The 15782-nt window shown below is 42.8% G+C and overlaps 1 protein-coding gene across 1 annotated transcript in view; it reads right to left on the reverse strand.

Moving 5' to 3' along the window:
- Nucleotides 1-15782, reverse strand: part of LOC136864128 (serine/threonine-protein kinase PLK1) — a 390167-nt gene that overhangs the window by 44273 nt on the left and 330112 nt on the right. The window contains exon 9 of the mRNA XM_067140737.2: nucleotides 536-701. Coding sequence (XP_066996838.2) covers nucleotides 536-701 — 166 coding nt within the window. The remainder of the gene's footprint in view (nucleotides 1-535; nucleotides 702-15782) is intronic.

Consider the following 15782-nt stretch of genomic DNA (forward strand, 5'->3'; position numbering starts at 1 on the left):
TTTCGAACAGTTTCTCACTATCCAGTACTATAATACTTCGGTACGGCTGTGAGTGGCCATGTTCATATTGCCAAAAGCTGTAGGCATTCGTATTTAAAAAATCTTTTATAGAACTTCCCATCAGGATATGAACAAGTGCAAGCTTCAGTAACGTAGCCAATAGATGGCAGATGGCTTATGTTTTTGAATCATTGTTCAAAAACAGAGAAGCAATGATATGACACTCGGAAGTTTGAGACACAATATATTATGTCGTAACTGCTGTGGCACTTCCTACGAGATGCAATATATTGCACCATGACCTGCATTGGGTTAATGAACAGGGCACTGTAAATACTGTAAATGATTAAGTGAAAAGCCATGTGGATTTCTGATTCTTGACAGTTGAAAGCAATATACAAAAGTAGTTTGAAAGACTGTGAAACACTCGCTTCCCTTTGCAACTATATAACTGCACAGCCTCAATTCTCAGAATGCACAACAGAGATAACATTAAGAGAGTAAATGTAAACTCTATGAAACACTCATAACTCACCTTCTATCAGGAGTGAAGGACATCCGAGTGCTGTCATTAAACAGCACTCCAACGGATTTATCGGTCAACTGGAATCCAAATCCATATTTGTTGGAATAATCAATCCATTTTGATACAAAAAGTGGACTGTGATTTACGTCGTGTGGGTTTGTATTGGCGGTAGGACCTAAAAGATAAAATCAGCCAAGTAATATTAAGCATATTTTTGCCATCAGAAAGTCTACTAGTCCACATACAGAAGGCATGTCCAGGAAAGCAATGTTATTGATGTTATACTCACATATTTACTCAAAGTTGTAATGGGAAATTCATAAACTTACAAGTACAGAGAAAAAAACTTACATCATATATTCCAACTAAATGAGGGAAAAGAAGAGATGAAAAATTATTGCTATTAAAAGAAATTGTTGCCAGTGCCATTAAGATCTTCACTACATTTCATTTTCAAGTCACAAGGAACCAAGAGCCAGTAGTATAAAACTCTTGATCTGAGATTAATACGGAAAAATGGCCCCCAGTCAAATTGAAATTTGACTTTCTGCTGTATAAAAACGAATCCAGATCATTAATTTCTCCTTGATCTAAATTTAAATTTGACTGCCAGATTTCTTCAGTTAATCTCCTTTAAGCTAGATCATAATCATTCATGTTAAACATTTAACTAGGCCAGAAACTACGAAGAACAATTTCTTTGTATTCTAACTGCATAAAATACCATGTTTCTTTGTGCATTTGAACACCCACCCCACTTTCTTTTCCACTTTTAAAGCGGCAAAAAATAAGGGGGGGTCCAATATGCAATAGCCTCCCATTTTGTCCAGTGACTTCTGGGTATAAAGAACTATAAAATGTACATGTATGTATTCTACACTATTCTTTAACAAAATTTGTGACTAAGGTTAAGTTGACTGCATTCTGAGTCTTACTGGCTACCTTTGTTGGAAGGCAGCATTTCTAAATTTAAAAAATAAAGAAGACAATAAATAGTGAACACATGATTTTTAGGCCTACATATAAAGGAAATATAGTTAGTTTTAGTTACTCTTATATTACGTCATCCATCTCATTAACTCCTCTGATGAGCTTGATGTCAGGAAAGGCATCTGGTCATAAAAACTCGCTACAAGGATTTGTTATAAGCTATAAATTTCTTTTTATTTCATTTTATTATTTGGCTGAAGATGGCCACTAAGTGGCTGAAACTAGTCCCAAGACAGATGTACGTAATATACTTTACTTGATATACTGTATTGAAAAGGTGGACCTCCTGTCAATTTATTTCTTATATTCTTACGAAGATTTGTCTCGCTTCATACTCGACTCCATAGAGAAAATTTAATCATTATCATTAGATTGTTTTATCATGTTTTAAAACTGGTTCTCTCCAAAAACTACCTGTATTGGTCTGAGTTACAAGATATTAAACAATCACTTTGTTAATGATCTCACCTGCTATATTAATAGCAACAACCATGAATACTTCTTACCTAAGGTAAACTAGTTTCGTCATCCCGAGGTGGTGGAGCTATTTTCAGATGCCCTCAATTGAGATGAGCTGCATGTACTATTTTATTGCATATCGTATTATGCAATATTACAACATAACTTAACGGCCAGTTATTTGTTTCTGTCAGTTGAGCACTAGGCCTACAATACAGTAAACCTAATCACTGCTTTAATTTGAATTATTGTCGTCCTGTGCTGCCAACTTCCCTGCTAATGGTGTGTTGTCATCCCAAATGACGTCATCTTCACTGCCATTGAGACCATTTGAGATACTGTCATTTTGAAACTTTTAACACACGAGCGCCGTACGTCTTGCATACGTCATTTGTAATGTTCCGTGGACGACGAACGCCGTATGCCGTTCAGTTCTAGTGCTTACACATCTGCTTCAATGTACTACAAAAGTTAGCAGAGTACTGGAACACATTCTGTAGTGCTTGTTGTTCATTTAAAAAATACCAGGTATCGGCACATCATCGGAACCTAATTCTATTATGATACTAAGTTGGTACTACTGAGGCAGCTTCATAGCCGCATGTTCTCACGCAGCCAGCGACTAGAGCTGATTTCCGCAATTAATGTATTTTTTTCTTCATTTCTCAATGATTAGTATTTATGTTGTGTTTCATAAATGTATCATGGTGTGGCTATTAAACGTAAGGAACTTCATATTTCTCATCTGTATTGAACTGAGATCACAATTGAATTAAAATCTAGCACGTTCCACCTTTTCAATACAAAATACAATGTTGTTGGATGGTATTTACAACATTATTTTATTACAGAACATGTTTCGGTGTTTCAATTTGACACCATCATCAGCTGTATAGTAAGTGAAAAAACTTGGCGATATAAACAATGAACAACAACATACTGCTGAACTTGACTCCTTAAAAACTAACTTATGCTAGGTTTGAAAACTCTAATTTACAGCAAGAAAAATCTTGTGATGTCGTAAATATAAAAATGTCATCTGGGTGATGAGTTATCTTCAAATTCCGTAATGGCTATAATTCTGTACACTCGTAATGTTGGATTCAAATATGATCCTAAAATTGAGGAGTTAAAGTTGAATACAGTCCTTTAATGTTAAAATGTTAATTTCCTATATACAATGTTAGCAACTTGTAGATAAAAACTCGTTGTGTACAATAAAATTGTTAAACTGCGCCGTCTTCTTAGCTTTGTTAATGTGTAGAAACGTAGTTTTTGTGCTGTATATATAATGGTTGGAACTGTGATTTGATTTACCCTAAAGTTGTTAGGCGGGCATAGCCTCTCAGTTCAAGGCAACCCACTATGGCTGTGTACTTCGCGTGATGACTGCAGGTCTAGGTGTTGTGTATTGCTGGTTAGGTTTGAGGAGGTTAGGGTGTGGCAGTATGCCCTGTTTGAATCAGTCTACACTACCGCTCATTAATTTCAATACACCCAATAATTGACATCTAGTTCTCTGTAGATAAGTTCTAATACCATGGGTACGGTTGAGGAAGCAAAGGAATAGTACAACAGTTGTACACATGTCATGATTTTTGTTTGTGGTCAACGAGATACAATAGTATCCAACAAACAATGTTGTGTACATAAACGTTATGTACCTATCAGATACGTTAGTATACCTATTTGCTGACGGACGCTGCATTTGGTGTGTTCCCTGTAGTGATGTGATATCTGCAGCGAACGGCAAGCATTGCTACGATACATAACATGCGGTTCCTGCATGTCAGTTCCTTTGTGACAATTGAAGTGTGCACATCACTCCACGAATGGAGATATCCATAGAAAAACATGCTGCAATTGTAGCACTTAGCCAAGCACGTTTATCTATTTGCCAAATTGCGAAACAGTGTACTTTGTCTATGGGGGGGGGGAGGTGCAATACACCCTTCACCGCCAGAAGACAACAGGTAGCAATAAGGAGATACCACGACCAGGACGACCTCATAAAACAACTAAAAGTGATGATAAATATATCAGAATTACCAGTAAGAGAAATAGATTCAAAACAGCGCCCTAAATTCGTGCAGAATTGGTAGAAATTAACACGACAACAATATCTGTTGCAACAGTAAAAAGGAGACGGATTGAAGCCGGCTTGAAAGGATGTATCACAGCAAAAAAAACCCTTCTAAGGCCCATAAATAAACATAACAGACTTGAATGGGCTAGAAAACATCGTAATTGGACATCGGAAGAGTGGGCGAAGGAGCTATTCACCGAAGAATCGAATTTCGAGATTTTTGGAACCAGAAGGAGAATATTTGTTCGCTGATTTGTACGGGGAAGGGTAGCCCAGCAGTGTATTCTACTTACAGTTAAATATGGTGGAGGTTCTATTATGGTTTGGGGATGTTTTGCCGGAGATAGAGTTGGCGACACTGTGAAAATAGAAGGATGTATGGATCAGAAGCAGTACCACCGTATACTTCAGTATCATGCAGTACCAAGTGGATTGTGCTTAATAGGGAAAGGGTTCACCTTACAACAGGATAATGACCCAAAACATCGGTCGGCATACTGTACGAACTACATTGCATCAAAGGAAAACGGAAAGTACTGAAAGTTATGGTATGGCCGTCCCAAAGCCCCGATTGTAATCCCATTGAAATGGTCTGGGATGAAGTGGACAGCCGTATCAGGGAAGTTCATTTATCCAGCAAGGAACATCTCTGGAATATTGTTAAGGATGTGTGGAATCATATAAATTCACGATACCTACAGAAACTGATTGACCGTATGGCTCGAGTTTGTGAGGCAGTCATTAAATCCAAAGGAGGATACTTTGATGAAAGTAAAATATAATGACTGTGATTGTTTTATATATGTGTAACTTAATATAATTATCTTTTGAGAGAAATAACGTATGATTTGTGTTGTAAATCTGAAATAGCAGGGTGTATTGAAATTAATGAGTGGTAGTTTACATATATTCTGAAAAAACACAAAAGATGCTACAGAAATAATGTACTCTTATTCAAAATGATCACCATCTATGATAACACAGTGGCGAAGACGTTGAGGGCACTCATCAATAGTTGCGCGAATCGTGCTCAGTGGAATGCTTTTGACAGCGGACATGATTGATTTTTTAACATCTCAAAATTGCAGTGCTGTTTTTGACATGCCATCGCCTCGAGCTTCAGCCGGACTAAGGTCCGGACCTCCACCAGGACAGTCAGCAGTAGCGACGAACCATGGGACATTGGTTGCCAACCACTGCTGTGTAATTCTTGTTGTGTATGCAGGAGCGCTATCCTGCTGAAAAATCCATGATTACCCTTCAAACAGCTTCGAACTGATACATGGTATCACCTTTTCCCACACTGTCTGGTAGACAGCTGTACTGTAGAAGTCTTTAATCCACCTTTGCAAAAATTCACCACCGATTCTCCCCCGCCAGGAAATCACCTGCCATACCGTGATACAAGCAGGGTGATGTCCACGCTGCACACATAGAACTTTCTCTGTTGCTTCCTTGGAGGACCGTGCACACACGATCATTTTGCTTGTTAAATGACTCTTCCACAGTGAATATTTTGTCATCTGTGAATAGGATGTCGCGATACTGGCTTTCGCCATACGTCATTAACACAGCCTGTTATCGGACCCGGGTGCATCTTCTTGTGTGTGTCCTCCGCTGCCTGAAAGCTCCGCAGCCCGCACAGCATCGCCGTTTCGAGAGACCATGAGGTGGACTGCAGTGCACTGACGTAATCGTCTGTGACGTCAGCCAGTACTATAAATTGAGCGACGTTTCCGCCTCTCCAGGCACTCCCACAATGTCCAGCGATCAGACTACACCATACGTCAGACACGGAGGTACCCTCTTAAATAAGTGTTCTGAACAGGTGGACTAACTCTGGTCGGGAGGTGTCACCTCAGGACATTGCCTCCCGTATCGCTGTCGTGCATCCTTTCCTAGCATTCTGCTACTCATGAACTTTAACACAAGTTCCCTGCAAGTTCTCCGACTTCAATCCAAGCATTCTGCTATTCATGAACTTTACCGCAAGTTCCTTGCAAGTTCTACAACTCCTAACTAGCATTCTGCTACTACGGACTTTCTACAAGTTCCACTTGTCATTCTACCAACTACAGATAGTCTTCAACTATCACGGACATTCTATCATCCGAGCAGACTATCTTATCAAGACAGAACTCAATGTACATAGAAATATTAATGTGTATAACTGTAAATAATTGTCAGACCCTCAGTCTACTAATTTATGTTATCACTGAACATGTGCAGCACATTAAACATCAATACAAGTCTAATTCCTTTTGTGTACATACTGTATGAAAATTTCCAAGTAATAAACTTTTATGTTGTGCCTTGTATATCAAGTTCCTTGTATACAACACATCTCCTTTAATTTTTCAGTTAGTAAATGCTGTGTTTATCTTTTATATGCACCAACACGAAAATCCTCCTTCAAAATACACTGACTGACAGAGCAAATGCAACACCAAGAAGGAGTGGTTCGAAAGGGATGAAAGTTGGGGAAAAAAACAGAGACGGCACGGACGAATAATTGATGTTTATTTCAAACCGATATGCAGGTTACACAATGCGCACGGCATCGACTCAGTAGGATGTAGGACCACCGCGAGCGGCGATGCACGCAGAAACACGTCGAGGTACAGAGTCAATAAGAGTGCGGATGGTGTCCTGAGGGATGGTTCTCCATTCTCTGTCAACCATTTGCCACAGTTGGTCGTCCGTACGAGGCTGGGGCAGAGTTTGCAAACGGCGTCCAATGAGATCCCACACGTGTTCGATTGGTGAGAGATCCGGAGAGTACGCTGGCCACGGAAGCATCTGTACACCTCGTAGAGCCTGTTGGGAGATGCGAGCAGTGTGTGGGCGGGCATTATCCTGCTGAAACAGAGCACTGGGCAGCCCCTGAAGGTATGGGAGTGCCACCGGCCGCAGCACATGCTGCACGTAGCGGTGGGCATTTAACGTGCCTTGAATACGCACTAGAGGTGACGTGGAATCATACGCAATAGCGCCCCAAACCATGATGCCGCGTTGTCTAGCGGTAGGGCGCTCCACAGTTACTGCCGGATTTGACCTTTCTCTACGCCGACGCCACACTCGTCTGCGGTGACTATCACTGACAGAACAGAAGCGTGACTCATCGGAGAACACGACGTTCCACCATTCCCTCATCCAAGTCGCTCTAGCCCGGCACCATGCCAGGCGTGCACGTCTATGCTGTGGAGTCAATGGTAGTCTTCTGAGCGGACGCCGGGAATGCAGGCCTCCTTCAACCAATCGACGGGAAATTGTTCTGGTCGATATTGGAACAGCCAGGGTGTCTTGCACATGCTGAAGAATGGCGGTTGACGTGGCGTGCGGGGCTGCCACCGCTTGGCGGCGGATGCGCCGATCCTCGCGTGCTGACGTCACTCGGGCTGCGCCTGGACCCCTCGCACGTGCCACATGTCCCTGCGCCAACCATCTTCGCCACAGGCGCTGCACCGTGGACACATCCCTATGGGTATCGGCTGCGATTTGACGAAGCGACCAACCTGTCCTTCTCAGCCGGATCACCATACCCCTCGCAAAGTCGTCTGTCTGCTGAAAATGCCTCCGTTGACGGCGGCCTGGCATTCTTAGCTATACACGTGTCCTGTGGCACACGACAACACGTTCTACAATGACTGTCGGCTGAGAAATCACGGTACGAAGTGGGCCATTCGCCAACGCCGTGTCCCATTTATCGTTCGCTACGTGCGCAGCACAGCGGCGCATTTCACATCATGAGCATACCTCAGTGACGTCAGTCTACCCTGCAATTGGCATAAAGTTCTGACCACTCCTTCTTGGTGTTGCATTTGCTCTGTCAGTCAGTGTACATAACATAGTTCATGCAGATATATTCATTTCATGATACATAATAGTTGTTTACGCAAAGTATTGCATCAAATCCTTGCATGAACAGCTTTCACAACTTCTTTTCTGTGTACACACCTAGGACTGCCAGATTAGCCGCGAACAACAGATGTACCCTTTGTTTAAACTGTGCTATTGTCCAAAACACAGATCATTCATTGATACTGAGGGATTTCTTTTTCTTTTTTTGCTATTTGCTTTACGTCGTACCAACACAGATAGGTCTTATGGCGACGATGGGACAGGAAAGGCCTAAGAATGGGAAGGAAGCGGCCGTGGCATTAATTAAGGTACAGCTCCAGCATTTGCCTGGTGTGAAAACGGAAAACCACGGAAAACCATCTTCAGGGCAGCTGACAGTGGGGTTCGAACCCACTATCTCCCGGATGCGAGCTCATAGCTGCGCAGCCCTAACCGCACAGCCAACTCGCCCGGTCTGAGGGGTTTCAGCATAGAATTATTTTTTTTCATTGTGGAAAGTGAGCCTAGAAAAATTACCTTAGCTCACTTTCCACAATGCAAAAAAATGCCAATACAGCAATACGATTCTCATACACTCCCCACTCCATCTTTCACTGCTGCCTGCTGTTGGCACATTGCAAGCTAGTTACTGGCACAGTCGTGAAGGTGACCTTGTGGATGAAGATATACAGTATTGCCATACTTCTTCATTCACAATTACCATACTAGAGCGCGTTTAGATTTTACTGAGAGAACTTATGGCAGTACCGTGTAGTTAACAAGGAAGAGAACATGGACATAGTGTAAGATAGCAGTGATATTCTGAGAAACAAAACTGTCATATTGATACAAGTTGAGAATCACAGGTATTAAATTTCCAACTGAATGTCATCCCCTTCTGCAAGAAGAACAGAAATCCTGATATTTCTACATAGAAATTCAAGGCCTGTTATGCTTATCATGCCAACTGTGTCTATACACCAAGTATTGGGTCTAATTATGCTCGTCTATACATCATATATTGGGTATAATTATGTTACGTTGATGTATTCATAATAATAGAGAATTCAAATAATTTGTGTACTTTATTCCCATAACTCCCACCTATTTTGTCTGCAACTCGGTATGCAATTTTCTCCCAAAACATTTTGTTAGCCTTTGGCCAATATCTTGATGTCTCGGGAAAACTGCAAACCAAAACGTCTTTGATGTTCCGAAGGCTTATTCTGGATCCCATTTCCAAGAGGCTTTTCCTTTACAAAAGCACTCAGTAACTAGGATTGCTATGTCTCTAGGCCCACACTACATTCTGAGTTGCTGAAAAAGCTGAAGAAGTACGCTTGTACTTGGAGAACAAGTTTAGAAGTATTGTGAGGCAATAAGTGACGAAGTCGTACGAAGACAGCCCTAGTACCTAAATGATGGCTGCAAATTTGAAACGAACTAGATAGCCACCAAGGATTCATACCACTAAAAGTCATACAAGTGAAGCAAATGGTGATGGTTCTATCGGATGTACTGTAATCGTACAAAATTCCCACCCCCCGTTTAGTTAATTTTTGTATTTACGGTGATATTTATGCCAAGTTATAGGTTATGTATTTATTTTGTATTGTCAGTATAATTTATTTCATTGTAGGAATACTGTAGATATTTATTAATGCATCATAAACATTATTTAGGCATTGTAAGAACTCTGTGAATTGGTGGCATTCTATGGCACCAATAGTTGGGAATCTTGGTTAAGCAAGAGAACTAAATACTGCATAGAGAAAATTGTGTAAGAAGTTAGTTTGCCCAACATGTCGCGTGCCTCGGAACAATTTTCAAGGCGTCATTACGCCAATGCTGAGTGTCACAAATTTGAAAATGGTGTGCCACATGTGACAGAAATGAAAGATGGTGATTAGCTAAGACAAAGGAAACCACGTGACTTGAAGAATTTATTTTATGGCTGGTTTGCTGGATTCATTCAGCCATAAGCCATTCATTCAGCCAGCCTCATGCGCTATTCAATTGTATTCGACTGGATACCTTCGGACAGAGCACACCTCCGAGCATTCTCCGACGCTCTGCCCTATCCTTGCCCCTGCTAACGAGTGTTAGCAACCTCCAACCGCTCTCTGTGGTCGCTCTACGTGCCTGCCTTGGCCGCCAACCCGTTCCCGGCCAGCCACTGCCGCCTTCAACAGGAATTATCAGCCCGGGAATCATAAGAAGTGAGGAGGTATTCCAACTGGTAGTTGGGTGGGTTGTCTACCCCCAACTGTTCTGCAGGCTGCATACCTCACCACTGCGATCTCCTGCTGGGACCCGACGTCTATGACTCGCCGATGCACACCCTACCTGTGCTGCGGGTTGCATAACCGGCGCACGCCTTGAGCCCTTTGGGCTCATCAAGCAATCGTCGTTTCGACTCCAATCTTCACTCAACCGACTCGCCGACTGTCTACGAGCACTTAGCTGCTCATTGAGTACTTCTGCCTACATCCACAGTCACATTTGACCACAACTGTAAGCCAGGAGTAAATTTCAAAAGAGCAATGTCCAAAAGAGCAATAATTTGCCGACTCCTTGGTGCTCCCCCATAAAAAATTTCGCTGCCGCTTATCAGCCGTCATGTCTCTGTTACCTGTTACCTGGAGCTCATGACTTGTCTGTGGCAACAACCACGTATACAAAACTGTCCATGTCACGACTACTCTGGTAATAGGAATACGGCTTTCACTGTCCACCATCTCCCCCCAACCCCCAACTCATCATCCCATTATTTATAGCTGCATTGATGATCCCCTCCACACACTTCTGACTGCCTCCCCCAGGCCTAGTGACTTGCCCCCTGCTTCGGCGGTCCCTTAACTTATGAGATATCCCACCATGACTAAGGAAGGGAAACACTCCTCCACAAAAATGAATTCAGCCGCTACTAGTAGCCATATTAGGCTGTCGAAAGCCAATCCTGTGAAGGGGAATAAACAGCCCTAGTATACAGACTACATTCCTCCGATCACTATCTCCCTCAAGTTTTTAAGACCACAAGTACGCCTGTCAATAGACAACCTACCCCCCCCCCCTGCTTCTACTTCAGCAGCCTCGGTAGGCACTACTGCTCAGAGTAATTCCCCACCCAGGACAAGGTCTCCTTCACCATGCTCAGGATCAACCACTTCACCCTCAACTGTCCCGGATGACCGATCACCTCAGCAGTCCATCCCAGACGACGTTAACACCACAAATAATCATGAAGATGGACGCAACCCTCCCGATCAGGAAGCAATCCACGATGGCCTCCCTTATTCCTCGCAGAAAGGAAGGTCCCAAAAGAAGAGACTGAAATATCTCACAGTCGAACCACGACCTATTGTGACTTCAAACAAATATGATGCTTTCGAAAGTATCAATCCCTCACCCACCACTTCGACTGCTTCCAAACCAACTACTTCACAGGCTCCAAGACCCAATTCTTCTTCAGCTTCCTCCAACCTCCCTACTCAGGCACCTCCCAACCCCAGCACTACCAACCCCTCTCGCAACAAACCTTCTCAATCAGATCCCAACCAAGCACCCGCCCAGCAGAAAATAAAGATTCCACCAGTGTCGTCAAGATTGTCGAGTATATCCTTGCATTCACAACCTTCCTAAGGGAGAACCAGATCGACTACACTCTTAAGATTCTTCACGATGGCGTAAGGGCCCGAACTAGAACTCCTGAAGACTTTGAGGCCCTTAAACTGGCTATCCTGTATCACAAGGGAGAATTCCACACCTGTCCTCTCTACGCTGTCATCCGTGGCCTCCGCATCACTCAAGACATAGAAGAAATTCAAGAAGCACTCAACCAGCTTGGATTTAACATCTCATCCATGGCTCAACTCACAGCACAGAGAACAAAGAGGGGAGTTTCCGATCACCTACACTAGTGATACCTCCGATGAGAACAATATCTACAAAGTACAACACTTACTCTGTACAGACATCACAGTAGAATGTTACATAAGCCCTGCTGGACCAGTGCAATGCTATCGTTGCCAGAGTTTTGGACAGCTTTCAGGAGGATGCCACTACCACTCCAAATGTGTCATCTGTGACCAATATCACGCCACAAAAGACTGTCTGAGAAGAGGGGACAAACAAGCAAAACCCTGCTGCACCAAATGTGGCATGGAACACACAGCCAACTATCGAGGCTGCAGTACCTACCAGCGCCTCATTGAGGCACAGAATTCCAGATTACCTTCCACCAGGAAAAAACCAGCTGGACCTGCCCCTGCTTGTCTCAAGCTGAATGTAACGTTTGCAAATGCCACCAGTGCAACTCAAGCACACCCCCAGTCTACCCCCAACCATACTACTCTATCTCCTTCTGATTTTCCTGCTCTTCCACAGATTTCTACGGCCACCTTATCACAAAGGGAAGCACCGTCCCTCCCCAATACCTCTTCTGCTTCTGAGTTCTTAGAACTCTTTAAACTTTACTCAGGCCCAGCTCTCAAATAAATCATAACCTTAATTAAGAGCACCCTCCAACTAATAGTGGCCGCCCCCACCATTAATGACAAGAAACAGACACTACTTGAAGCTATATTCCAATGGTTCAACAATGCTTAATTGCTCCAATAGGAAAATGTTCCCCAGAGAATTGAGAGCCCTTTACTGGAACGCCGAAAGTGACAAACGCCAGCATGCAGAACTCTGCATAATTCTAAACCAACATAATATTGACACCTCACTGGAGAAACCTGCCTAAAGCCTCACATGCCCTTTCATATCTCAAACTTTAAAATTTACTGCAATGATCGTCCCACCATAGACAAAGGAGGCACTGCTGTCCTCATCCGCACACCCTCTCCCACCAAAATATCCCCACCCCTCCCAATCTCACCTCCCTTGAAACAACCACAATTAAAATCAACACTCAGAAAGGACCTCTCAATATCTTGGCCTGTTACATCTCCCCTTCAGCCATGTTCGATTCAGCTGACTTGGATAAAGTCATTCGGGTTGGTACCCAATGTATTCTGGCAGGAGACTTGAACGCCAAAAAACCTCGGTGGAATAGTCGAACCACTAATCATAGAGGTAATCTCCTTTCCAGGTACTGTGACAGAAACCTTCTAATCACTCATGGTCCAGATAAACCTACGTACTACTCCCACAACCCTAATGTTAGACCTGACTCACTGGATTTTGCCATTTCACACAGGATCAGACACCACATCCAACTCAATACCATAGACGCCCTCGATTCAGATCACCTTCTAGTACTCATGACCCTTTGCTTTCCCCCCCTCTATCACTCCCTTATAAATCCCATTTTCAATTGCAAAATTAATTGGCTAAACTTCAGAGAGTACATAAACAATCATATAAATGGCAATCCCAGTCTGAAAGGTCCTGAAGAAATATAATTACGCCCTAGTGACCGAAATAAGTAACATCATTATTTCGGCACTGAATCATCCGCCGTGGGACCGGCAGTGGTACAGTCCAGAAAGGACACACTGTCCAAAGGAATTCTGGACCAAATACAAATTAAAAATAACACCAGGAAACTCTGGCAAAATATTCGTGATCTCTACATCAAAGCCAGATGGCAGATGGAACAGGCAAAGGAGAAACCTCCTTCTACTTATTAAACTTCACAGGATAAATTCCTGGAAATCCAAACTAGCTGGGTTGAATGTGGCTGACAACTCCCTTCACAGGATGGCTAGGAAATTCACTAGAAAACGGATTGGCATACCCTCCCTACATGTACCACGAGGATTGGCCTATACAGACCTGGACAAAGCAAATATACTTGCAGACACACTAGAAAACACCTGCATCCCTAATGATGATCCTTCTGACAATGACTTAATCAATCAAGTTGAGGATGAGGTCGAAGAACTAGGCGACACCAATTTTCACCCCAAACTTCAAATTCATCTCTCCTCGAAACCTTTTTCAGCCATTCTTAAACTCAAAAATAAGAAAACGCCAGGTCTGGATAATGTTTCTGCATCCTTTCTGAAAAACCTTCCATAAAAGGCACTCACATTCATCACTAAACTCTTTCAACGCATTCATCACTAAACTCATCAACGCCATATTACGATATGGCCATTTTCCCCTCTTCATGGAAAACAGCCAAGGTCATTATGATCCCAAAACCCCTCTCAGATGCCGCACTCGCACAAAATTACAGGCCAATCCCTCTACTATCCATTCTATCTAAATTATTTGAAGCACTTCTACTCACAAGGTTAAACACTACCACTGAAGAAAACTTAATTAACAAAGAACAACTTGGCTTCCGGTGTAAGCACTCAACGGTCCACCAACTCATGAGACTAACAGAGGAAATCACTAAAAACTTCAATGATAGAAGGCAACTGGTAGTCTGTTTCCTAGACATATTGCGTGCGTTCGACAAGGTACGGCATGAAGGTCTTATATTCAAACTTAACACTTTAGGTATCCATTCTTACATGATTCAGATATTCGAAAGCTACCTTTCAGACAGGAAATTTCAGGTCCAAGTCAACAAAACCCTGTCGAGCCCCCGCCCTATCTTGGCAGGTGTTCCCCAGGGTGGAATTCTCTCCCCGATTCTTTTCAACTTGTACATGGCTGACATACCTAAGCCGATGCACATGAAGGTCTACATGTATGCTGATGATACGGTAATTTCCTGTCTCTTGGCAACCACCTAGAGTACTAAATTACATCCAAGAATCAAGGCTTCGGGAGTGGAAAATCAAAATTAACGTTAATAAAAGTAATGCAACCCTATTTTCAAAATTTACTAGAACTAATCCCCTCCCACTGGTCTTTTTTGGTGAAGTAATCCGGTGGAGAAATGCAACTAAATATGTAGATGCTATCCTAGACAGAGGACTCACCTTCAAAGATAATATCAATTCGATTTTGGCCCAAGCGAATAGACACTTATCTGAAATTATCCCTCTTATGAAAGCCGATCAAGGCCTAAATCTAGAAAACAGGCTCACGTTGTATAAGACATCCCTTCGACCAATTCTAGAGTATGCCAGTCTGGTCTGGGGAATGGCAGCCAAAACCCACCTGGATAAGGTGCAGTACATCCAAAACCGTGCGCTGCATCTCACACGTCTCATCTCAGGTGCACAATGGTTTGAACGGAATTGGGACATCCATTAATCCCTAAGCATTGATGAGATTAGAACCAGAATAAAAAAGATGTCCCGGAAATTCTATTCTGGATTAATCCGCAAGCCATTTCCTCTCATCACTACATTGGGCAATTATGACACCCTTGGCTTCCGCTATAAGCGACCCAAGGTCATCCTAGATTAGTCGCCTCCAAAAAGGGCGCAGGTCACATTCCAACCAGTTCCGAATCCGTTCCAACACGTCCCCTCACCTCACATCAATGCAGCTTCAGATAATCACGTTATGAAATAGCACTGAAGACCACCACAGATCGGAGGGCTAAAATCCTCAACAGAATCAGCACGCCTGGATTCTGTCTGAGACTTGAGGCATGGTTGGTCTTATTGGTTTTAAGTAGTGAAAATGTTGTGATTGGCTAGCTGTCCTATTTGAAGTGTGCGACGTTTAGTCCTACTGAATGCTGCTTGTGTCTGTGTCTTGGAGATTTGTCTCTTGTCGATGGATGTCCAGTTGGGACATACGACAGGCTTAGATATCATTATATGTTATATAGAAGTCTGCTATGAAGTGCTAAGCCATTATACTTAGCTGAATATAATGTGAGTATGGTTTCAATGTTAAAACAGACCATGAACTTGCCACCAAAGTTATCAGCGAGTTTGGCGAGATTTGGTGGTATTTAACCTCAACTTCAATCAATCAATCAATCAATCAATCAATCAATCAATCAATCAATCAATCAATCAA

The sequence above is a fragment of the Anabrus simplex genome, chromosome 2 (genome assembly GCF_040414725.1).
Source record: "Anabrus simplex isolate iqAnaSimp1 chromosome 2, ASM4041472v1, whole genome shotgun sequence".
Lineage (NCBI taxonomy): Eukaryota > Metazoa > Arthropoda > Insecta > Orthoptera > Tettigoniidae > Anabrus > Anabrus simplex.